The sequence below is a fragment of the Passer domesticus genome, chromosome 5, assembly GCF_036417665.1.
Source record: "Passer domesticus isolate bPasDom1 chromosome 5, bPasDom1.hap1, whole genome shotgun sequence".
In the NCBI taxonomy this organism is placed as follows: Eukaryota; Metazoa; Chordata; class Aves; order Passeriformes; family Passeridae; genus Passer; species Passer domesticus.
Genome location: NC_087478.1, coordinates 76,397,869 through 76,423,935, shown reverse-complemented (window position 1 = coordinate 76,423,935; position 26,067 = coordinate 76,397,869). Strand labels below are relative to the sequence as shown.

At 39.9% G+C, this 26,067-nt stretch overlaps 1 protein-coding gene and 1 long non-coding RNA gene across 12 annotated transcripts in view; one reads left to right on the top strand and one right to left on the bottom strand.

Annotated features, from left to right (window-relative positions):
- PHF21B (PHD finger protein 21B) overlaps nucleotides 1-26,067 on the bottom strand; it is a 152,531-nt gene that overhangs the window by 3,092 nt on the left and 123,372 nt on the right. For all 11 annotated transcript variants that reach the window (XM_064421175.1, XM_064421179.1, XM_064421184.1 and 8 more), the window contains 9 exons: nucleotides 24,349-24,699; nucleotides 22,511-22,633; nucleotides 17,497-17,548; nucleotides 11,540-11,616; nucleotides 8,809-8,863; nucleotides 4,815-4,837; nucleotides 3,334-3,492; nucleotides 2,580-2,655; nucleotides 1,374-1,477 (listed from right to left, as the gene is read on the bottom strand). In XM_064421175.1, the coding sequence (XP_064277245.1) occupies nucleotides 1,374-1,477; nucleotides 2,580-2,655; nucleotides 3,334-3,492; nucleotides 4,815-4,837; nucleotides 8,809-8,863; nucleotides 11,540-11,616; nucleotides 17,497-17,548; nucleotides 22,511-22,633; nucleotides 24,349-24,699 (1,020 nt within the window). The remainder of the gene's footprint in view (nucleotides 1-1,373; nucleotides 1,478-2,579; nucleotides 2,656-3,333; nucleotides 3,493-4,814; nucleotides 4,838-8,808; nucleotides 8,864-11,539; nucleotides 11,617-17,496; nucleotides 17,549-22,510; nucleotides 22,634-24,348; nucleotides 24,700-26,067) is intronic.
- LOC135301040 (uncharacterized) lies at nucleotides 12,076-14,147 on the top strand. Its single transcript, XR_010362796.1, has 3 exons — nucleotides 12,076-12,287; nucleotides 12,613-12,816; nucleotides 13,214-14,147. It is a non-coding gene; the product is annotated as an uncharacterized LOC135301040 (long non-coding RNA).

Sequence of the window (26,067 nt, the reverse complement as noted above, 5' to 3'; positions counted from 1 at the left end):
GATTCTGACCAGACTGATTACTTCTTTGCAGATTGCTTCTCTCTGGCTGTGGTCCAGACTGCCCAGGGGTGGGATTCTCCAGTCCTGGAGAATTGGGAAATGCTCACTTGAAGATCAGCTTGCTTGGAAAGCAACTGTGTGGAGCTGCTCAGACGTTGGTTTAGAGAGATGAAATTTCAAATGAAAGATAAATTATGTTCTGTTTTTACCTTGCAGCTGTGGGGTGTATGAGAGTGTTCTTTTTCATATACATCTCTGTTAAAATGTCAGAATGAAATTGCTCTGTGTGGGACACCTTTAATTTATTTTCTTTTTTCAAGTGGATACATTTCCAATAAATACAATCATTGGCTGATATTACCATTTAAATAAGACAGTGTTGCCCACTGGAAGAACCTGATTCTGCTTAGGTAGAAATCTACTGACTTTGACAGCCATGACACACCTGACAGCTTTTCTTTTTCCAAATTCCTCAGCCCACTGCACTCTCCTACCTATTACACACACGTGTGGTTCCATTAGTGCTATACACATGTACAGGGAATATAACAGTGATGTCTTTCAATAAGTTATTGCTTTTCCTTCCACTCTGTTTTACACGATAAATATTTTAACATGCCTCCTCTGGATAACTGCAATGGTAAAACAAGCAGTGATCAGTCACTCCTGCAGCTGCCACTTGGATTTTTCCAGGTAAGGAAGTGACAAATATTTATTCAGGCTGCCATGCAAACTAACAGCTGCTTCTCAGGACAGAGGTAGCCCCAGGTAGTTCCTTCAGCCATGAAGGGTAGGAATTGGGCTTTGAATTCAGCCCATTCAGCCAGAGACTGCTCCTCATAGCACAATATGTGTGGAAGACACCTCCAGACAACATTTAGCTTTGAAATGAGTTTGGAGAGACAAAATAGTCCATGTGCAGTCATGGAGAGATGCTACAACATTCAGCAAAGATGGTTATTTCTACTTAATATCAAGAGGTTTTAGCTAATGGAGAGGCAGCTACCACCAGAGGACACACTTGTGGCTAAGCTTTTCACCTAGAGGATGGAAGTACCTTGAAGTCATTGGGTACCTCAGAGCTATGGATGCAACTACAAAGAAGGCAGCCATGGCTATTTGTGGAGTTTTGTTTGTGTGTGTTTTGCCACAGAAATTCAAGTGATTTCTCCTCCTCTGCCTGCCAGAGTGGCTTACTTTCATGCATAAAGAAAAGGCACGTGTACTTTCTCAAAGAGAAACACATTCACACTTGAACATCTATTGCTTGGGAGTTTGAATCATTTTCTAGCCACAAAATACAAATTTTTTGGGGCTTAAATTCTTTATAAACATCTCTTCAGGAGCCTGTGTGTCCCCATCAGGTGTCCTACCTTCACTGCACTGTTGAGAAGTCGATCTTTTTCTTCTAACTGTCTATGCTCACTCCTCAGCTCACTGCTCCTCTTTAATAACTTTCGCTTCTCTTCTTCTTTGACTGTGGAACAATAAGATTAAGGATGCAGAGGTTAAGAAAAGGATGTGCTGTGCATTTGAGGACAGAAAGCAGAAGCAGGTATTTTGCATGGTGAGTTTAGGGTCTCATTAGCCTTTTGTCAGCAGGTACAGCCAAAGAAATCTGGAGTCTCTGCTTGCAGGCATTTCTTCACTAAAAGAGTGATTGGGCATTGGAAGGGGCTGCCCAGGGAGGTGGTGGAGTCCTCATCCCTGGAGGTGTCCATGGAACAACTGGACATGGCACTCAGGGCTCTGGGCTGGTTGACAAGGTGGGATCACTTACAGGTTGGACTCAATGAACTTGGAGGTCTTTTCCAGCCCAAATGGTTCTGGGATTCTGTGCATGTTAGCACACAGGAGGACAACCCAAAAGGTACAGTGCACCTTTAAGGTGAATTAAAACTAATCCTTAGACTACATGTGATGCTGGAGGTCTCCAAGAAAGCAGGATTTAGGAAGAGGCCAGCCCCTTGGAATGGCAAGTTAGTGACCCTGGCAGAAAAGCAAAATTATAAGTGTGCCAGACCCCCATAAAGGTCCTGACAAATATGATCTGATGCCCCAAACAGCCTATTGTAAGAGTGCAACAGGGAATTAAAAAAGAATAATGCTCAATGCAGAGCTGTCACACAGCATATGGCTCAAGTGGCTGCCACACCACATAACAGTGAAACAATGAGAAGCTGGTGCTGCTGTGTGTCAGGGATTTGTCAGTCTGGCATTGTGTACACACCCAACCACATGGCTCTGCTTAGCCTGACTCTGCCTCACAATGATTCTGCCTCAAAATCCTGTTTTCAGCACTGTTCCAGGGAAGGCACCATTTGATGACAGCTTCCTCCAGGAGGGTGAAGCTCCTGAGAGATCACTCTCAACTTCCTTACAGAGAGAAGATGGCAAAGGAGCTTCCCAAGGGGAAGGGGACAGAAAAACCCTGCTCTCCCCAGTCACTTATGGCTCCCTGACCTACACCATCAGACCTGGCAGCATTATAACACTACTTTGATATTTCAGCTAAGGACTCAAAGAGCATTGCTGTCATGAGCAGGGAACCCCTTGTCAGTGGCTGAGGTAATCCCTACCTGTTTTATGGGTAACATAGGAGTGAACAATAGCCAGAGTTCCAGTCCATGGCACACTGTCATCTTTCTTTAAAACCTATAAGCCCAGGAAACAATAAATGGTTAGGATTCCAAAAAAACACACATTAATGTTTGCTCCAGCCACACAGTTTGGCAGGACCAGACCCTGGGTCCTTGTTTCAGAACATAAAAGTGATCTCTAGGCTAAGCACAAGAACTCTGTGGCACAGAATCTACACTTTCGTGTTTTAATATTTTTTTCTTACTTGTGCAATCAGCATTATTCACAGCAACAGTTTAGCATATTTCACATAACTGTGATGAACAGTTGTGTGTAACAAATGTGATTTAAAGGAAAGGAGTTTTCTCCTCACACTTTTCAGGTCCACTGGTGAACAGTGAACTGGTGGACAGTGTCTTCTTCTGACACTGCCTCCCCATCTCTAAGATTTACTTTCTTTTGTCTGGCTACATGCTGGTGGTGTTACTGTAAGCAAAGGAGCTGAAGGGACATCTTAAGAGGACAATTCTTAGCACTTACAGGCAAGCTACAGCACTCCCTGTATGTTCTAACTCTAGGATGGTGAAAAATAGCAAAACTAAATACTGCAAACTGCACTAAAAGCCTCTCAGTACTTCTTTATCTAATGTGGTCCACTGAGCTATGACCATAGGTTAGATTTGTTTAGGGGTACACAAATCCAAGGTGTCTCCCATTTTCCCTTCTTGGTACACCATGCTCCATGTAGCTTACCTTCTGTTGGCACTTTGGGCAGACCCAGAGCCCTTTGGGGGCAGTTTTGAGGGGTGGGTCCAAGCAGTTGAGGTGATATGCTCTGGGACATGTGCCACAGGGCTGCAAGTTAGCTCCACGCTTGCAAGCAGTGCAGTGCTCATCGTGATGGATCTCGTTCTGCAAGAGAAGGGTGCCCTGGGTAAAGTCAATCCATTGAGAACTTCTCTCTACACAGCATTCAAAGCCTCTACTGCAGCAGACAGGCTCCTTCAAACACGAAATCTAATTGTCAAAAGGACCCTGACAGACACAGAAGACAGAAATAATAGATATATGATAGCAACAAATACAAACAACAAATGACCCAGAAGCAAGTTACATAAATTGAAACAGAAACATAAAACCCAACTAATCAAACACAGGAGAGAGTCGATTAATGTAGCCAGGTTGTGATATAGGAATTATTTCACTTTTTTCTTTGCCAGTGTGTTACTACAGCACAGGTATCCCCATGCATGGCTCTGTCCTGGATCAGAGTTAATGTGGGGATCACTTGTCTGTCATGCCCAAAGCAGAAGGAAGAAAACAAGAAAAGGGTTCTGGGGAAGAAGCACAGTTCCATGTTTCATTCCCACTGCCTCAAAGGGCAGCTGGGGAAAGAGGAGGCTGGAGCACAGCCTTGGGCTATAAACCTTCTTTTGAGAACTCCTCTGGCCTCTTTCTCCCTGGCACTAATTGTTCTCTGCTCAGACTTGCTCTGACAATCTTTCTCCAACAAGGCTGATTAGTGCTTTGTCCAAAGCAACACACAACATGAACTCAGACTCACCAACAAAGTTACAATGTCATGGAGTACATTGCTATGCTAATCTGGTGGCAACATTAATTACTCTTTTTAGTAAAGGAGACACTGATTCTGAGGCTCTCATGCCTTGTGAATCATTACAAAAATTTAAAAATTTCCTACTGCTTTTCTAGAAAGTAGAATAGTAATTTTATGTGTTTTAATTCCAAAAGCATGTTTTCATTTTTTTAAAATAGTAATTTAAAAGTTTCATGGCAGTTTTAGTCAGGCTTGTATCTTGAATTCTAAAGCAGTCCTGTCAAAACATCACTCTCCAAAATATTGCCCTTTATAAACTACCTGCTCAAAGAATCTTAATTTTAACCCCAGTGTAAGGAGATTTAATCTTTATGAACAGGAATGGTTACTCATTTTTCTTATAAAATTTAATTTTATAAAATTAAACTCATAAATCTGGACTATCAATTTCTCAATCAGTGGAGTCAACAAAGGGACTAAACTCGTGCCTTGCATGTGAAAGCCCAAGAGTTCACCTCTTTAAAATTCTAGCTTAGGCAGTCAAAGCTTTAGTTAAGTGGGAGAAGAGAACACTGCAATTAGGTACCTCGAGAGAGACTACAATAATCAGAAGCAAGCACTGGATACACAGTGATGAGAAAGATACCTGCTAGTACACCAACTTTGCCACACATACCTTCCAGAACGAATCCTCATTTGCTAGCATGTAAAAGAAGGGCAGAAAACAGATCAGTGGAAAATACATTGCTGCAGTGGTTGCTAGTGCTCAGCTGTGGGAGTAATTTTAATCAAGATGTGGCATAGGAGATCAGGACATGGCCAAAATTAATGCAGGCAGTAAAGAATGTAAGAGCAAGCAGTGGAATTAGCATTTGAGATTTAAAAATGCACATTGCAGGTATCCCATGACCAAAGGTCTGATGCTAAAAGGTCATAGCATTTGAAATTTTCAGAAATTTTCATGCAGAGCTCCTCTCCACACGCTAGTAGTCAAAAAGTCTTCCTGAAGGACCACAGGTGGGTGTTGAAAAGGCTGGCCCTGAACCAGCAATGCACTAAATGTGGAGTATGAAATGGGTGCCTCCAACTAATTGTTAAACAGATTTAAATGTTGAGCTGATTCCTGGACAAAATGGCCAGCTCCTGTAGGAATGAGCCTGAGGGTATCCCCAAGTCCTTCTCATCAGACTGCTCCCACCCAGAACACCTTTGGGTGGACTGAGTCTGTACTGATTGTATTCACAACCTGATATAAGCAGGAATCAATAGAAAGCAGGCCAAGCCTTCCAAAAAAAAAAAAAATTAAAAATTGTGAATTTTAACACACTTTGGTCCAAAAATAAAATGCCAGAAAAAGTTAAGAGCTTCATGGAAACTGCACAGTGTGCTGCCATTTCTGCTGCTGATTTCATAGAATCACAGAATATCCTAAGCTGGAAGGTACCATCAGGATCATCGAGTCCAACCTCTGGCCCTGCACAGACACCCCAACAATCCCACCCTCTGCCTGGGACCATTGTCCAAAGTCTCCTGGAGCTCTGGCAGCCTTGGGGCTGTGACCAGAGCCTGGGGAACCTGTTCAGTGCCTGACCATCCTCTGGGGGAAGAACTGCTGGCAGTTTATGGGCTTCCCTAACACTGAGCTTGCATCTTCATTTTTATATTTAACAGCCTTTGATAGATTTTTGTCTTCCATAAATTTCTCTACTTTTCCCAAGAGTTCTGGTATACTTTGGCAATGAGGTCTATAAATAATGACAGACTTATAAAATGTGTAGATGTTACTTCACATCCAAAAATACACACACAAAGGTCCATCACTGTATGACACCATGATTACTCAGGGGATATAAATGTTATTCAGATAAACAGAGGCTTGATAATTGATGAACCTTTTGTACAAATGACACATGTCAGGGGATGTGACCTCATTTCAGAAAAGACATTTTCATTTAAATCAATCCCGATCAATTAACATTTTGATCAAAATTTACAAGAATTGTCATCTTCTGCATGTCCAGAAATGACAGTTGCTTCCTGGGCATTATGGGGATTTTTTTCTGGTTTGTTTGTTTGCCTTTTCAGCTCACTTTTGCTACTTAGTTTTAAACTTCTTAAAACACATCCACGTCCCTCTTCTAGCTGCTGAAAAATTAATCTGAAGACAATACTTTTAAAGGAGCCCTTTATAAGAGAAGGGCAGCCATCTCTGCAGTGAAACTGGAGAACTGCATCACTGCAGAGCCAAGAAATCTGGGACAGCACCTGCCTTCTGCTCAGTGCTTGCACAGCACCCAGCAGAACAGTGCTGGTGCCAAAAATATCCTTGCAGAGGTGGGGAATTCTGCTATAAAGAAGTCCATCTCAACATTCTCAGAATATGCAGAACTCCAGCAGGTATTCTGGATTCTGGAAAAATCAAAGATACAGAACTCAAAGAGGAATTAATGATTAGGGAGGGAGGTTGCTGATTTCCAGGAAGCTCCAAGACAGCTGCAACAGCAGATGTCTGTCACTTGCCTACTTGCTTGCAAATAAAATGAGAAACATGTAATGAAAGGAAGGTCAGAGATATCACAACCTAACTTAAACCCACCAAGGGGCTGGAGGCACAACTTGCTAACAATGCCATGTTCTGTCCTGATTTCTCACATGTGTTTACATGGGGAAAACAAGTGCTATCATAAGACAAACAATCTATTACAATTTTAATTTTGAATATAAAACTAAGCCAGGAATAATATTCTTTCCAGTGGGGCTCACATGAGCCTGGCTTCCTGCTAAGAGGCATGTCATCATAGCTGCTTACTGTAATAACCTCTCCTGTCCTCTGAGACCCAGTGCATTAGAGGTAAGTAAAGTAATGCATATGGTAAGCAAGCCAAGTGTCTGTATCTGGCCTGTGAAATTTTGCCTTTCAGTTGGTGCTCCTGTGGTGCAGGAAGTCAAGGCAGAGGCAGAAAGGTGAATGTCAAGCACTGAACATGACACTTGACAGTGAGATCAAGCAAACACTGAAAAACTGTCAAAATCTCATGTCTCAATTATAATTACCCCTGCAAATGCTTCTAATACCAAAATAATATTTAACTTAGAAAAAGGTCTCTCTTCCCTTTACCTCTAATCATCTCAGTAGAGAAAAAGTTATAAAGGCAAAACAAGGGCAAGGACAGAATCAAATTTCTTTACTGGCTTTGTCTCCTCTTCTGAAACACAAATTTCTCACTTTCTGCCTTAAAATAGTACATGGGTCTTGACTGAATAATTAAACCATACTCAACATTCTCTGTGTTTCACCTCACAAGTCCCAACTGTTTGTCTTTTCTGTGTTGCACATTTTTTCCTTAAATGTGCTTCTTCCCATGAGCTAATAATCAGCATCCCCAAATGGCTCCTCCGAGTTGTTAATTCTCAAGGCATTTACTATTAAGTTCCAGATAAGAAGTTCTTATGAGCACAAGAGTGGAATCAGGTCCAGATTTATGACTCTGCCTCTTGGAATCAGAAAAACTGGCTTTCAACCCTTGTTATTGAAGCAGAAGTTGTGGGAAATTTCTGGTGCTTGAGGATGGAGAGCAGTTTCTTAAAGCTGGTGGAAAGATGCACATGAAAAGCCTAAAATAGTAATTATTTTTTAATATATATTTTTAAGTACTTGGGGTTGGCAACACTACTTTCTTCAATCAGTTCTCTCACTGCTTAAAGTGCCTGTCTTAGGTTGCAAGATGTGGCTGGGAGTGTGTATTCTATTGCCATCTGTTAGAGGTGGGACAATTATATTCTGTCAATTGAGGCGACAACTAAAAGCAGGTGGGGCAGTTTTCTTTATCTCTTCTACAAACCAATCTTCCCTCCAAGAAATATCATCTATTAATGGGCCACTGAGTTTCACTGCATAACTAATAAAAATTACATCAGCCCATTGGGAGATGCTTTGCCCAGGGGGAGGAGCCAAGCATTCCTACCTGGATATAATCTGAGATTTAGAACACCGCAATCAGCCTTTTCCACTGGATTCCCAGAGGAACAGCTTTCTTTTCCACTAGATTCCCAAAAGACCAGGCCCATCTACATCACCACAGGACCTTCAGAGGAAAACTCCACCCTTCTACAGGATCCCTGCTCCAACAGAACCACAGCTGGCAATGCAGGAGGGCTGCAGCCACCATTGAATGGGACTGCTGCCAACACTCTGACCCACAGGGGGTCAGGGCCTATTCTGACTCTGTCAGTATTGTTTTGTATTACTGCATTTCTATTTTTTTCCCCTAATAAAGAACTGTTATTCCTATTGCCATATCTTTGCCTGAGAGCTCCCTTAATTTCAATATTACAATAATTCAGAGAGGGGGTTTACATTTTCAATTTCAAGGGAGGCTCCTGCCTTCCTTAGCAGTCATCTGTCTTTTCAAACCAAAGCAGTGCCAGAGATTTGATTTTCCACTGATTGCAGAGGTTTGGATCCATCTCTACAAAATTGTGACCTTTAGCCTTATCCTTCCATTGTTTTTGCAGGAAAACAATCTATTTTCACTCCATATTAAAAAATACAGGGACATTACACAAAGTAATGACCTGTGGTATCCTAACAGTAACTCACATGAAAACCTACTAATAAATCTTTAACACGTCATTAGAAGAGTAGTATATTAATTTAAAAATACACTTACCTCTTGTTGAAAGGAACAAGGGGTTATTCAAATAATTCGATGCAAGGCGTTTCCGCTACAAGGGAAAAGAAACCAACCCCATGTCATTGCAGTGCTCTGGTTGTCCTTTACATTTCAGATTATCAATCTCCATGGGCTTACCTCATACCTAACCAGCTCTCCAAAAGCTACTTAGAGACCACTGACACAGTGAGACAAACAGTTGTATGATTTACCTTTCTAACAAGTTTTTCATACAGCAGTTTATTGTGTATTAGATTTTATTAAGAAGAAAGAAATACAAATTGTGAACGTTATTGATAGGGTTCCAGGATACATTGCATGGGCTGGTAAGAGCAAGACTACAGCAAAACTAATTCCAAGCCCAAAAATGTCCATAAGGGAAAATTGTTGCTGTGAAATTACATTTTTATTTGCATACATAGAAATGGTGCTGGATTTCTCACCTGCACGAAGAACACTACTACCCTTGTGACACCCGCCTACAGCTCAGAGGAACATTTGCATTTGCAAGAAACAACTGAGGGCCTTAGCCAAGTATTTCCCTTTCAGAAGTGACTGTGCAGGACCTTGAGGAGCTGGCAGGGATTTCAATCTGCTGTGATCACCAAACTTACAGAGAGCACTGCAAACCTGTCTGAGATGTTAAACTCATCTAACACAGCCCATGCCCAGCTTCGTCTGATGGCAAAAGCTGTGTCAGGCTTCATTAATAGTCTGAACAACCCCAAACTGTTCCTCTGAGCCATCCAATACTTGTGCAGCAGGACTGGAAACAGCACCATTTTCCTCCATTAGATGTTGTTAGATTCAGCTTGGAAGAAGATTAGAGGGGTTTTGCTACTAAATTTTTTATTCTGTGGTGAGCAAACTATTTTATAGACAGGTACCTGCCAGTCTGTTAATGAACTTTGAATAGATGTTTCATTCTTCAAAAAATAACCAGCCCAAAATGTAACACTTTCCTATGAAAAAAAGGCTACTGAGGGCATGAAAACAAAATGGTATCTCATTTTTTTAAAGAGCAAAGCTTTAAGAAGAAAAAGCATGCCATTCAAGTGAAGACATAAGACCATGATCATATTTTTGCAGTCAAAGTTAGTATCAGCACTGCAAATGTTGAACTCCTGCCATTTCGAGTGGTGTTGGCAAATAAAAGGTCTAATTTATATGCAATTTCAATTTAAACAATCATGAATTAAAGATCATTCAGTAGACTAAATTAAACTGCACCAAAATGCCTGAAATGCCACCAGTGCCTCAACTCCCTGATTAGCAAACCAGTCTGAGCAGGTAATTGATTAGAGGAAAAACATCTGCCTCCATTTAACGTGGATGACATTCCCCATGGTCAGTACTTAATGACAGCTCCTAATGAGGACACAGCTGATCAGCCACAGGAGTCTTCCACAGACATTTCTTTCTCCTTGCCATCCTTCATTCAAGCATAAGTTTTTGAGAAAAGATATGATGAGAAATATGAGCTAGGGGTGCAGTAGACCTAGGCCATCTTCTCTTCCACCTCTCCAAGGTAATAGAGTTTGTCACAAACACCAATCTGGCTACAGCCACAAAACTCTGCTGCAAGTATTTTAATAATCAGGACAAAAATGTCCAAAGAGCTACAGATTTAATGCTAGCAAGGCTAAAGTTCCTACTGTGTTAAATACTGCACATATGGACATCAGTATTTGCACTGAAAAAAAAAATAGTTGAGGAATTCTGAAGAACTCAAGTGCCCAGAGCTGCTCTGGAGAATAAAAATCTCCAGTGCTTTCAAAAAAAGAACATTCAAGCGACTCAGCAGTTTGACTGCAGCAGTTTCTTCTTAGCCTGATCTGTTTGCTATCTGCCAACAAAGACAGAAATCTGAAATACTGGCATACCAGAAATTCTGCATCACTTATGCCTAAATAAGTGACTTTCTTTAGTCTTAGAGAACTCAGAACACACTCAGAGAAGCCTTGCTTAAATGGAGAGCTAGCTGCAATTGAGTTCCATCCCAATAAAAAATTCAGACAGCAAACCCAAACTATGCTGAAATTTTAATTAGCTGAATAAATGCATATTTGTTAGTTTAGAAACAAAGAAAAAAAATCCAGTAAAAGTTAAGCCTTTTTTATATGCTGCTTTTACACCAAGTTTGCAATCCAATAATATGCAGGACCAGATTGTGATACTACTATAAATGCAACAGTGTAAGTGTAACAGAAAACAGAGATTATCCAGAGCATTTTATTTTAAATAATGCATAATTATATTTATTATGCAGATTTCTATACCCTCTGCAGACCACACGATTCTTAAACACACCCCTTTTATGAATGTCACAAATTTAGAAAAGCAAAGATTATTATTATTATTATTATTATTTATAATTTGGCACATAAGAAAGAGAACTAGCAATGCACATTTGAACATAATGCAGGACTTCTGTTCTCCAGTTATGATCTAAAGGGACTGCCTTTGTAGATAAAAGAGTAATTAGGTGCCCCATTATTTAGTTCTCTGGAATTAATTAAAACTAAGATGAATTCTAGTTTGGAGCAAGTGATGTTGTGTGGTGATAACCTGTTGCTTAGGCACTGAGATATTTTCTTTCTTTTCTACATTAGGATCTCTTTACAAGTAGCTGTGGTTCTGCATTCATATATATTTTTGCAGTAGGAAACACTTAGACCTTTTATTGATATGAAATAGAACTGTGGTAAAAAAGTGAATGATAAAGTACCTCTGTTTCCAAGAGTCCACTGTAGGCTGGATTTGCTGTGCTTCTTCTCTTTCTTTCCTGACGCTTGCTCTGGATTTCTGTAACCATGGAAAGGAACATGAACTGTGTATTTGTCATTCATCAGGGAAAAATGTAGATATAACTTGTTATGTAAGATGATCTTAACCTCAGCCCCTTGAGCTTTGTGTTCTGTTTCAGTTTCTAAAGTATAATTGGGTTGCATCAGCATTGATTTTTGCTACAGTTCAAGGTTTGACATTAATAAGCTTTTCCTTGTGAGATTCACAGGCATTTTTTTTTCTTCCTTCAAGGTAGACTTCTGCTGCCCTACAAGAATTTTATTATGATCTCCTCAGACACATTCAGCAAGCATCATCAGAGAGCCTTCAAAGTACTCTCCTCCATGGAGGCTAGAAAAAGCATCATTGAAATGGCACAGCTGGATTCACTTCTAACCAGGGTGTGATGAGTTATCCACCCAGAATACAACTTCACAATCCTGAGCTTGCAAAATATCATTATGAGTCATGTGTGGATGTATGTGTCACTGCAAACACTGGCACACAGATGGGCTCTTTGGACTGCAGCCCATTTCTCCCTTCCACTAAACTTCCACAACTCCCTTCCACTAAATGGTGGCACCTATTGAAGATGACACATGCTGAGGACTGAGTTTAGCAACCACCAGCCATGTGCACAACTCTGTAAACACAGAGAGATGGAGCAGATGACTTGGCCACAGAAATCTGTAGGTTTAATGCTACTTTGATCTGAGCCAGGGTTCCATTTATATCACACAGAATTTCTTTCTCCAGCTCTTGACGTCAGTTCAGAATGCTGAGATTATTACAAGCATGTCTTTTAGAGCCTGTTATTTTGCTTATAAACCCCAGACACACTTTAGCAAGGAGAGCCACAGCATCCATTCCATGACATGAAGTGCGTGCTCTATTCCAAAATATTTCCTGTGTGAATATTGTAAGGTGAAGTTTAGACTTTGTGCTGAGGTACCAGAGGGTAGTCTAAATGCCCCCATGGTGGTGATACCTCTGTTCTGTCTTGCTCTATCTCAGAAGGAGAGGAACTGGCAGGAGCATGTTCTTCAGCCCAGAGGCCCCAGAGCCCACCCAAGAGAAGCTCAGGACACCATCTGATAATGCAGGAGGTCTGGTGCCTTTCCTCAACATCTGAGCTGAAGAGGTCTATCTCAGAACACACTCAGCACGAGAAAATGGCCTTCGGGGTATTGAGCAAGATCTCCCACCTGTAATCCAACAGTAAGATACAGCTAAGCTTTCAGGGTGTTTATACACTGGATGCCCAGCACTCAGTTCTGTTTTCCAGCACCCTTTTCAAAAGCTGATCATTCCCATATACCACTTGAAGCATTGCTACAGTACAGGGTATCAGTATTTTTGGTCATGTCTTGGACACGGTGTCCCTGGAGACGAGGCCAACACTTTATATGGGTTTTGTACTGGCTTAACTTCTAAGATATGGATTTAAAACTTTCCCTTCATGAAAGAGTATCAGGTAAGCTGCTGTGCTTGGAGTGATGGATGCATCAGAAGGAAACTAGATGGACAAGAAAAACAGGGGAGCAACTACTAGCTGGTTTTTCTATGGCACAGGAACATGTCACCTCTCATGTTCAGAAGGTGTCTCTTCCCCTAGGGCACTTCAAATAGCACAGTCACATGCTGCCACGTGACTCAAGGGGCTGCACAGAATCTCACCACCAAGAAATGTGTGATCTGAAGCTGCACTAGGACGTGAGATAAGTGCTTTGGCTGTAACCACTGTAACATCACATTAACATCATTCACACTATGCAGACTCCAAAACACAGGATCTTGTTTGGGAAACGGTTTTGTCCTACTGTGAAAATATTTCCTATGAAATGCTCATGTGTCTGTGCTGAAATATCCATCCTGAACCTCCCAGGCTCTTTGAAAGCATCTAAAGGAAATTGTGCCTCAGCAGCAGGGTGAGTGCTCCATGCAGATCCAGTGGCCTCTCAAAGCCACAAAAGAGCAATGTTGTTCTTGATGTCAGCATCAGCTCTTCTAAGGGAAATGCTCTCAAGGTCCAAAGGTAACAGAGATGTCACAACTGAGGAACCTTGGTGCAGCAATAAAAGTGGCCCTCAGCTGACTCTTTTCTTTGGTCTCAGCAGTGTGAGCTGGAGCTGTGGCTCTTGCAGCCAGGCTCAGGACCCTTACCAGTGAATTCAGGGCTTGCAGCATCTCAGCACTGCCATGGCAATGCAGAGAAAAAAGTGGAGTTAGGACAGGCTTGGTCTTCCAGAAGTGGTCACAGGACTGGCACTTTCAATGGCCCAGAAAAAGAAACAATTCAATGCAGCAGAGTTTTCTTTGTATGTAACTGGGCCAAGCATCTCATAAAAGGACAGTGATGGATCTGTTGCTCTCTGTCCTTCTTGGTCCCAAGTTAAAGAGAAAATTTCTTTGGTACATGCTCTCACCAAGGCAACAGAAAATATCTGGTGGGGTCTGAATCACACATATGGCAGATACTTGGAATGCAGCTTTGGAACAGGCATTGCTATGGTACAGAGATAAGAGCTGGCTGGGATGAAAAGTAGTAGCAGTGGGAATAGATGGAAAAGCAGAGAGAGAGAGAGTAATGAATGGAAACATCTCGAGATGTACAATACCCTACGCAGCCATCAGGGAGGGAGAGCACTTTCTTGGAAACAAAATACCAGTTTTCACTTTCGTGGAAACAAAAATATCATGCATCTATGTGCATGTGGAATGGTTCTGTCAATAATTACACCTAGACAGAGCAAAGCATACACTGGTGTGCTATCTTTTGTTACTTGTTATTTCTGCTAAAAAAGTATAGTGTACTTTTCAGAACAGGATGCAATAAAGTTAAATTAAATTTGTTTCAATTGATGAAATCATGAATATTTCAGTAATCTAGATGCACCAAGATATGCATTCTTAGAATGACCTGAACTAAAGGTCCTTCCTTTAAAGTTTTTCTTTCTACCATTTATTTTTTTTTACAAAATTGTAATGCTAAAAGGTGTTTCTAATAGCCTAGAGAGAGAGAGTGAATATGTTACAACCATGCACTGCATCGTGGAATTGAGCTATCTTATTCCTTAGCTTATCTAAAAAAATAGAAACATAATAGGAAAAATTAAACTGTAATACATTTGACAAAGATGAATGAATTTAAAGATAGCTTTATGTTGGAGGCCAAACTCCAGTGAGCTGCTGCCTTCATCAATAAACACTCTGCATGGTCATTCTATGCAGCCTGTGATGGCATTTTTTCTTTATTTAAAAGTATTTTATTTATTTAGAAAATTTTTTCTATATTTATAATTTACATGGAAAGCTGTACCTTGCAGACTGTCAGTTAGTGGAAGCAGCTGTGTTCATTTACTGCTAAAGATGCCTCACTCAGGCTCTGCAGAACAGAGCTCTTTCCCCAGGCAGGGAAGGCTTGTGTGGAGGTCAGGTGAAAAGGCTTCTAGGTGGATAGAGAAACACACATAGAAGTGGATCACAGCCCTTCACCAGAAAATTAATGAATAAAATTAAGGAAAACTGTAATACTGTGAATTAGAGATACTAAATGAATAAGCTTTTAATGATCCAATCTTGATAGAGTTAAATTCCAAAAATGTGAAATGGAGAAATATTTAGAAGTTTTAAAATAAACTGAACTGTGTAATGACAGTATGTCCTGATAAATAGCAATGACTGATATCTGTAAAAATGATACAGTAAAATAATAACCTTTAGCATGTGAAAGCTATAAGGAAATCTCTGACAGTTGTAATCACCAATTCTGGTGAAGAAATACCCTTTCCATAGTAAATAGCTCTTGGTTGGAACCATTTATTTAATGCTAGTAGAAATATAAGAAGTGAATTTGTCTTCAGGAATTGATTCTGCACGGCGAGTGTTGTAGCAATTTGGTTCAAAATGAGCATCTCCACACTTGGTGTAGAACAGAGAAGAGCACTGCTTGGCATTTTGAACATAAGTAATAAATCCACATAAACAATGTATTAGTTCCAATAAAATCAAAGGCTATAGAATTATTCAAAATTAAGTCCTCTCTGTTGTAAGCATAATTTGTACTTCTGACTAATTTCAGATGTTGTCCTGTTTTCCTTAGACAAAGAAAACAACAACCAATCATCATTTGCACTTTTTGGATTATAAATCTTCTCCCCAAATTGTTGTAGCTTTTTGATTTCCATTTCAATCCATGACCATTAAGGGATTAAAAATTATGAAGGCTTAAAATTTCTTTAAACCGCTTTCAAATTCTCAGTCACTGGGACATTAAACTATTTTTTAAAATGCAGATTTAAAGAGGAAAAACACTGAAAAATGAAACAAGACCCACAGGAAACCTGCTGCATATACTGAGGAGACATTACAACATCTTACTGATTCACAACTTGTCTTAAAACCAAAGAACTGGAAATCTTAGAAAAAAGACAAAGAACTGGAAATCTTAGAAAAAAGAAATCAAGCTAAAAATGGTAGATGCCTTAAGACAGCAAGGTAGCTAAGCATGCTCCTAAATCTAAAGCACATAAAACTTAAACTCAGTGCACTGGAAATTCCTAAGTATTTTGTTTACTATGGTCCATGGGATGGGTGGTAAATATCAATTGCCATTAACACTTTTTGTGATCAAGAATCACTGTCAGCTGACACAGATACCAGTTTTCTCTCCTTTTACTGGTGGAATCCCAGTAGCTGAGCTTCTAACTAAAACCATCAGGGTGCAGATCTTTACTTCAAAACACCTGCATCATCTCTGTCCATGAGAACTATTCTGGCACCCCAACTTGTCTCACGCCACTGGTAAATTTGCTAAACAAACTCTTTTTTCCCCCTCTCATCTCTAATTTCAGAACAACAAAGCTGAGGCAAAGAAAGATACAAATCTGCTAACTTTTGCAAGTTATTTTTGGAAGGTTGGAGAAGGAAACTGAAAATAATGTGATGCTTATTTTAGCTTATGTGCAATATTTGTTTGAAGTCACATTCAGGAGCCTGAGGAGACATGCTAGATGCTCTCAGGCAAACACAGGATTTGATGGGAAGTTAGTTAAGTTTTTGCCTAAGTGGGGAAAAGGGAGGGAAGGAATTCTTTGTGAGAAGTAATCTTAAGTAAGTAAAATCTTAAGAAACAAATGCTAGATTTTCATCACTATTTTACATATTATTCTGTGGAACTCTAGAGGTGACAGACAATCAAGTCAAAAAGTGAAAGTCACATGGGAGAGAGCAGAGGGCACTTGCTGCATAGCTGGGCAAACATCTTTGAACCTCACAGATCCATCAACAGATCAGTGGCAGTCAGAGTCTTTGCAGGATTTTTGTTTCACTGTTTCTTCCAGGTCTTAACACCTTTTAGAGGACCATGATGACTGAGTGAGCCCAAATACCTGCCTGTGCCAAGCAGGGCCAGTCCTCATGCCCTTTGAGTGCTGCCATGGGGTGGGAGGCAGAGCTAAGTAAGGTCACCCCCTCTTGTGAGACTGAAAGGCACAACTGTGCAAATCTGATTTTTAAATTTTCATTTTTTCAGTTTTCATGCCCTTCAGAGAAGGAGAGAAGGAAAAACTGAGAAGGAATCTTGTTGATGTATATAAATATCTGCAGGCAGGGATCAGAGCATGGACTGGGCTGTGCTCCATGGTGCCCAGCAACAGGACAAAGGCAATGTGCAGAAACTGATGCCCAGGAAGTTCATCCTGAACATGAGGAAGAACTTCTTTTCCAGAAGGGTAACAGAACACTGAACAGATTGCCCAGAGAGGCTGTGCAATCTCCTTCTCTGGAGGGATTCAAAAGCCATCTGAACACAATGCTCAGCAATGTGCTCTGACAGAGAAGCCAACAGCAAAGATTTCACTCAAAAACCGAACTGTAAATCAACATATGCCACCTTACCTTCCAAATGTTCTGTTGTAACCAGTCCTAGTGCTACCATGAAGGCAATTTTCTAAGGAAAAAATAAATGGGTTAGATTTTCTACTATAATGATCATGATAAGAAAATAAATAAAATTAGCATTGACAGAATAAACCTAATAAAAGTCTTTTAGAAATGTATCTTATTTGAATGCATAGTTATGTAAAGAACTTTAACTAAAGGTTTGCTTGAGATATGCCTGAGTATATAAACTCAAGCAATTCAAAGATGCCTGAAGTCAAGGCTAAATGACTACTGATCTTACACAGCACATGACCAATATTCAGTCAATTCAATCAGTTCAATTTCACATTACAAGCTGGATTGTTGCTCAATTCTTTAGTGAAGTAATTTTGTATTATTTTTTACAATCTGGACACGATCCACTGCTTTTATTGGATATGAGCAAGGTGTATGAAGTGAAACAAGTATGAACTGTACAACACTAAACAAGACATCAGAAGCATATTGAAAGTCCCCTCCCATTAAAAACAACAACAATAACAAAAAAAAGAAAACCCCACGAAACCAAAAAAAACCAAACAAACAAAAAAAAAAACCAAAAAAAAAAAACAACCCCAACCAGACCAAAAATTTCCAATCCCAGAAATTTCTCTTTCCAAGTTTTAAAAATAACACAGTGTGCATGGATTGTGAAGACATCTACTTTTCCTCAATGGGGAGTGAACAGACATCTCCCACTGACACTGGTGAACTCATTTTGCAGCATGAAATCTGATCTAAAATATTACTCACAACCCTTCTAAACTATATATGCACAAAACAAAACTTCATACCAAAAAAAAATCTTCAGGACATGCTGATGCAGTGATAGGACAAGTATTAGAGCAGATTCTAAATTCTCTGTCAGCGATTTCTCACTGGAACATGTTTCCTTGCAGAAAGGTTTTGCTGAAGTTTTTATCGCATGTTTTTGATGAAAACTGAAATTACACTTTGTTGTTCCAAGCCCAAACTGAACTGAACTCCTTGTTTTTGGTCACATTTGTGGGGCTTTGGGGTCGTCCTCTTTCTGCTGTGCTGAATGATCTTGTTGGATTTTATGAGGTTCAGTTCCACAGCAGAGGCAATCTGACAATGCAACTCAAGCTCTTGGGAAATCCAAGCAAGCAAAGCCCACAATCCAAGTCTGAGGAAGTGTACAAAGACCACAGGAAGATGCAATTATCACACCTCAAATAAAATGTTTAGACTTAGGCCCAGCTAAACCACAGTGTTTAAGCAGTAGAAGGTCAAAAACATTGTTTCATTCAAAGAGTGTCAGAAGAACATGTTTCAACACTTCCCAGGCAAAATTAGTCTGACCTTCTTGTTTTGTGAAAAGCCTGATGATTTAACATTTCAATTCAGTTCAGGATAAAGTCAACTAGTAAATCACCAGAACTACAATTTTCTTTTCAGTTCTGACTTTCACTTAGTGAAATTGTGAAAGCAGAAACATCCTCATTTTGTAGATCTAACTATTGGGTGGTTCATCAAAATTAAAAGGTTAGGATTGGACATCTCTACCACTCCTGCATCTGTGAAAATACCTTTGTCAAACAGTTGAACTAATACCCATGTAAGCAGGAATAGTTCCTTTCCACAATCTCAAGACATTCCTACTCTCCAGGTAGATTAAAAAATGGTGGTGTAATGGCACTGGCAATTTAGATATATTCATGCTGTATTTCTGCCTTTTATGTCTGGTAATTACATGCACGTGTTCATTTGCAAGTCAGACCTCAATTTCAGTAATATTCACTCCTTACATGCCTGAAACACCAGCCAGGCACAGTGGGGGCCCCACACCTGAAGGAAAAGATGAATATTTGATCCACTGTGCAGATCTGAGAAGAAAATTATTCAACTGAGTAGGATTACAAGCTTCACCTCAGCCCCCTCAAAAAGTAACAGTGGCAGGATACTTCTCAGCACTGTGAGCAAAAGTAATAACAATTTTAGGGATAGAATCAGGAAGATGGAATGGTTAATGTGTGTTTTCTCAATGGTACAGAATTCTTGCATTACCCCAACATTAAACTGTAGGGAAAGAACACGTTTTCTGATGCCTCAACTGAAATTTGTGTACTGGAATGTTTGCTAAACAACTTCCTCCCTTCATGCTGAAATTGCTTGAATATGTATCTAACTAAAAGCAACATACTTGCTTAAAATATGAAAAGCCGTCACAAGTGGACTTGAAAATTATCTTATGATTAAACACAGGAAGTGTTAGCTTTTATAGGGACTTGAAAGATGGTTCCTTTTAAAAAAACCCAGTACAAGCAGTATTCTTTTGAACAAGCATATTATTTTAACAGCCTATTTGTTTTTATGGGTTTTGCTGTTTCACACCTCTGCAGCTGATTAGATTAAATTCAAAATCTGACTTCCACTGCAAAACTTTAATTTCAAATATCACAGGGTCTATTGTTTGTCCTCTGTACGGGAAGTTGCAAAGCTAAGACTTCATTTTCTCCAGATTTTCAATCCAGGCTTAATACTAGCATTTAGTTCTCAATTGCCATTTGTCTCTCTTGTGCTCAGGAAGAATTAGAACACCAGTAACTAAATAACCAGCATTTGTGGCAGTAATTTTTCTTTTCAATAAAAACATTTTAGAATGACAATGTTGCCAGATATTTTACTAACATGAATTTTTAAATTATCAAAAGGGTTTTGGCAGAATTCTGTTTCTCTCTGTGTTGAACTCAGGTCTCTTCAAGAAAAAAAAAAAAAAAAGAAAATATTAACCCTGCACTCACCCCAAAGAAATGAAGAAAAAACCACAAAAAACAACATCCAGGGTATTTTCTCCCTAGAGGAGCAGCTCCCTTTTGTAATTATTCCATTTTTTTTCAGAAGTCATCCTGGTGGGTGAAGGCCCATCACTGGATCCATCATCACTGTTCTCCATCCCCAGCTGTGCCCTGCTGATGGGAGGAGGGTTGGCCTCCTCCTCCTCAGTCCATGATCAGCTTCAGGGCTTTCCAGCAGGATGACCAAGCCAGGAGCTACAGACAGTAATTATCCTTGCTTTTCTCTGTTTATTCAGGTATACTCAGTAACTGCATTGGGAATCCTGGGTACTGCCAAGTCTGGTTAATTCTAGTTAGCTCGTTTCAAATTGTCAGTGCAATTTGTTAAATCCCAACTAAGTTCTGTACAGAGCCATATTGGAGTTCCTGCCTCAGTTTTCTGCTTTGAAGATAAATAAAAGTGAGAAGTGCCTTGAGTGCCTATTTTCTCTTTAAAAATACCATGCTGTTTTTGCTTTAAATTTAATCATCTGCTTATAAGCCATGAGTGCTTTTAGAAATACACAGTATGTCTTTTCATGAAGCAAAACAAAGATTTTCATAAAAGCATTTCATTTTGTAATTACATGTTCTATTTATGTCATTACATGTATTTACACTAATTATGATGTTAGTTCTAATTACACTAATTGCATAAATACATGATAATCAACTAAAGTTTACTTTCAAAGAACAAAAGAAATTAACTCTAGACCTACCTATTTATGGCTGTGCAACAAATCTATGAAAAGAACTGTCATAGTTTAGGGCACAGTGTCAGCACCCTACCCAGGAAATTAAGGTTTTTGAGACCTCCAGTAAACAGGGTAGGAACAGTGTCTGTGGTTAGAAAAAGGTCATTGAGATATTTTAGTTAGCTATGTAATGAAAATCTTACATTTTTGAATCCCATACCATAAGTGTGCCCAGTCCAATTGCCTCCTCCTGCCTCTCTCTGGAAGGCTTTTATTCATCATTTTTCCATGGGGAAAAGTTACAGGCAAAGAAAAATTGATGATTTTTTTCCTAGCATTCTGTTCCTAAGCAGGTCTACTTGTCTTTCTGCCCAGAAGGTGCGACAAAATAAAGAAGTTTTTGGAAACACCTGCCTAAACAAAACAGGATTCTACAGTCCCATCATTCCATGGTAATGAAGATTCATATAAAGGTCAGATTTTAAACTTGGGAGGTTTCCCAAGCGTAGTTTTGCAGAGCTTCTTCATAGAGCTGTGATATTTTGGACTAAAATATTTATCCTTAATACTTTTTTAACCATATGAACTTCCTAAAATAGTGAAAAAATTGACCACACGCATGCTTCAAGCAACATATTTTATATTGTAATAATCCCCTTAAACCTACAGCTCCAAGGATGCTTTTGTGCTACACATTTATCAGACTGGTGAGGTTTAAGATTTCACAGGAGCTGAGCATTTCTACAAAAGAAATAGTTTCAGCCCACATAATTTCTCAAACTGCCCTAAAATTACACCTAATATAATGTGAATATATCCAGTCAAAACCCAAAATGTCTGTTAGAGAGACTCCATTTCTACAAAGAGCTGCAGTTCATATTTCTAGTTTAAATCAAAATTATAATTCCTAAAAGTGATTTAGTCTCACTACCTGCTTTCTACTCTCTTACCCAATTTAAAGGATTTTAATGTATTTCAGACTAGAATCTGTGTACATATGGGAAGACATGTACACAGCAAGTGCAGGAAACTATTAATACAATCTAAAAATTGCAAGATTCATTACAAAGAAGATGTTAAAAGCTCAGCTTACAAAAGAAATGTTAATTCCACCTCACACACAGCTTCTAAATCTGATGCTATATGTTTGACAACATAAAAGAAAATATCTTAAGCTTGTATACACCTTTCACAAGAAACCCAGCTATAGCCATGGGATGCCTAGATTATTATGAGACCTTTAGGTATGATGTGACCTCCAAGTCTTACATTTTGTGACAGTGGAAGGTTTGAATGGTGCAAACCAAATTTGTCAGGGCACTCGCTGGCTGGGGAATTACCCTGATGGCAGAGTTTGAGAGAAGAGATGAACAGCTGGCAGAACCATAAGCACAAATAAAATAATTGCATATGCACAGAGAAGGATGTTTAGATTTGGCCTCCATAACTTAACCATATTGTAGCTCATCTATTAAAAAATAAAAAAAATAAAATCACCTCTGGATTTTCTTCCTTTTTCTTTTTGGTAGCAGGCAGTCCCTGAGCTGACTCTTCAGGAGATTTCTTTGTCTCCAGTTTACTTTCTGTCTGGGTTTGGACTTGAGGTTGAATAATGATAACCTGAAAGACAATGTACAAATAAGACAATTCACTATATGAAACTGGATTTTTCTGCCTGAAACCTTTGAGTCCTCTTTGAAGGTTTACTTGATACCCTACAAATAAGAAATGTGAGTCACAAGTCAAAAGCATAAAACAACAGGATATCTAGGTTAAGGTCCTAAATCCATACTTAAGTTTCTAAAAATTAATTCTTATTGGTGCATTATAAACCTGCTGCAGCCTGAGTCACTTGATCAGTGCCTCTGAAAATTAGGAGACCTTCTATTTAGAGGACTTGTGAAGGTGGCTGAGAAGTCATGCTTTAGCACTTGTGTTAGTGATTTTAAGGTCTTTCCTTTGATTTTATTTTGTGTATGAGTAGAAGAGATGGGATTGATAAGCTTTCAAACCCAGTTTGATCTCAGTTGTGTCAGTGTTTTTTCAGAATAAGTACATGGGGACACGAAAGAAGATACTCCTCACTTCAGTCCTCAGCCTTTACATGATATAAGCAGTGGATGTCCAGTTTTCTGTAAACTAAATAAACAATATGTTTTTTTAATTAATTTTAGGTCTTGATAGGAATTACGACACAGATCTCATTCTCATTCAGACATTTATGGTAGTATATGCAGCTGCTTATATTTGAATTATCACATGAAGATTTACATGATGTAGGTCACATTATCTATTAAATTAAAAGGAATGAATTTCTGCACACAGAACTACACATATGACTTCACACCTATAATCAAAAGGACTGTGGAAGCTTCAAAAGGACTTCCCAAGGACCATCACCTTCTAGATAAAGATTATTAGATTTGAACACTAGGCCTTTTCCATCTACTTCCTTGCTAATTTTCAATCAATGTCATTTAAGTGTTAGATACATTATCTCAACTTAGTCACTCTAGATGATTCAAGAACATAAAAAGCAATGGTTTTCTGAGCCAGGAGCCATTTTAAGTAAGAGAAAAATAATTTATGTCAAAGAAATGGGGAAGATATGTCTGCTTTTATTTACCTCAAAAGCCATCCTACATCCTATATATTTTTTTAGCACTGTATGAGAATTTGTGCTGCCAACAAGACCAAAAGTAGCAGGATCCCAGTAGTAAATTACAGTGAATGTCTGCTTGGTACATTAGCAGCCTGTATGGAATCTGTCTCTGGTAGAAGAGTGGTAAAGTTCTTGCACTCCAATGCTGAAAAGCAGTACAAAGATGAAAGAAGTAATTCATAGCTTGATTTTTTTTCTTTTTACTGATTCATCTCCTGGTCAGTTCTGAAACCCTGAGCTCTCATTTCATTTGAAAGAGCAGAAGGGAATCTCTGATAATTTTATGTACTCCCTGGGGTCAAGTGAACAAATTGAGAATCACTGTGTCATTGAAGAGGGAGTCCATAGGAAATGTGAGCCTGTACAGAATTCAGGATTTGATTAGTGAGGATTGGCTTAAGGAAAGAGAAGTTCATATTAACAGAGGGTCCTGTTAATATCTACAATATCTAAGTCTACATCATGATGTGTTTTGCTCCCAGTAAAAAACAGGCTAGTACCCAGATAAAAGTCTGCTAGCTTCTATGTGTCCGTGCAAGACTTCCCCCATTGCTTTCTGATTATTTTCCTTGAGAAGAACCACCGACAGCGCTGCACAGGCCGGGCACTCCCAGGGCACCACTCTGCTGATGCCTGCAGCACAGCTGCTGCGTTTGCTGCCCGGGGCGCTCACCTTGCTGTCGGTGCTGATGAGAAGTGGCTGCACCTTGATGCCGTCGTTGACCACCGAGACAGCGGCGCTGCTGCTGATGGGAGCTGCATTGCTGGGCGAGGTGGAGATGATGGCATAGGCCACGCCGGCACCGCTCAGAGGGGACGAGAGGGCTGCGGGCTCGGTGACGCCTTGTGACGGGCTGCTGTGGGTCTGTCCATGGCTGACGGTGTTGTTGGCAGTGGGGAGGGCGGGGCTGGGGTTTTTGATGCTCACTATGGTTGCCTTCTGGAAGGTGGGAGGCTGCTTGGAAGGTTGGTCTCTGCACGGGGAGATTGGGAGGCTGTCTGGAATCAGGGTCTTTGGCCTAACCTGCAAACAGAGAGTCAGGTGTTATTGGGCATGTGAACAAACACTGCACACGTGTTCTCCCAGTGGAATCTCTGATTGCATTCACCATGGACCAGGAGCATCTAGAAAAACAGAATGGAGCAACTGCAAGTAGACAACCATTCATTTACTTGTAGATATATTCCCAGCTCTTCTCAATTGGGTCATTTTGAAGTTCTTAAATCAATGCAATGCTGAACAATAAGTGAGAAGAATGTAAAATTCTTATTTTGATTAGCACACATCCATACAAATGCTAGTCAAGTTACAACCAGTTCTCAGTAGGGATATGTAAGCCAAAGCCGTGGCAAAGAATGGAAAACCTAGATGCAAAGATTTCCTGTTTTGAAGGACACAACATTTTTTCTATGAATTAAGAAGAGGGAGCTGAATCTTTAAGGGAGTTGTGGGAAAGCATTTACAGGGACAGTAGAGTATATGCCTTTATACTGGTGGATTGGTCAATGAACAACCTCACATGTTTAAGACATGCCATGTCAAATGGAGAGGAGATCAGTCACACAGTCACTTAACTCACAAAAAATAAATAAAATAAAGGGAGGGATACAAGAAACCCACAACCACCAAACATCATATTTTGTTGCAGTAATTAAAGAGCTAACTTGCAGCTGTGGGTGGATGCAGGAGGAACTTCCATGAATAGAAGAGGACACTTTGCCCTGCTTTGCAACAGCTGGGGCTGTACCCAGAGCCATGCATGATAGCAGCAATCAATTGTTTTCAGCTAATGTGATGTGTTTCCAGTGGCGTAATTAACGTCACCCAGTCAACATGGCTCTGCCTTAACAACATGTTAAGTACAGTTCCAGGATTGAAAATAAATAATTTAAAATGCTTCACATGGAGTTAACTTCACTCCCAGCTTATTCGTTAACACAGCCTGATAAAACAGTCAGTTCCCTCTGTGCTTATTCAGTCCTGTCACTCCTCGCACCTCCCATACTGTGAAACAAAATGACAAGTTCTAACAGACAAACACGGGAACAGCTGCCTGTGTCACCACGCTGGAGTCTACAGGAGCCCTTCAGATGGGGCCAACTTCAATCTTCAGCCTAAGTAAGCAATTTTAAAAAAATGCAGGGATTTACTGGTGTGCAGAAAACCATCTCTCAAGGCTGGCCATCATCCCCTATTGTGTCAAGAAGGAACCATACCCTTCTGTCCCCACAGCAAATATTAAGGGCAGCAACACATACATTGCCAGCTCTCTGTGTCTCAGTAATTTGTCCCTTAAATATCAATAGGACCCCTGTGGACATCCACAAGCCTACTGGGGAAAGGCATCACAACAATTATGCCCTGGAGAGATGCATCTTAGGCTCCAGGCAT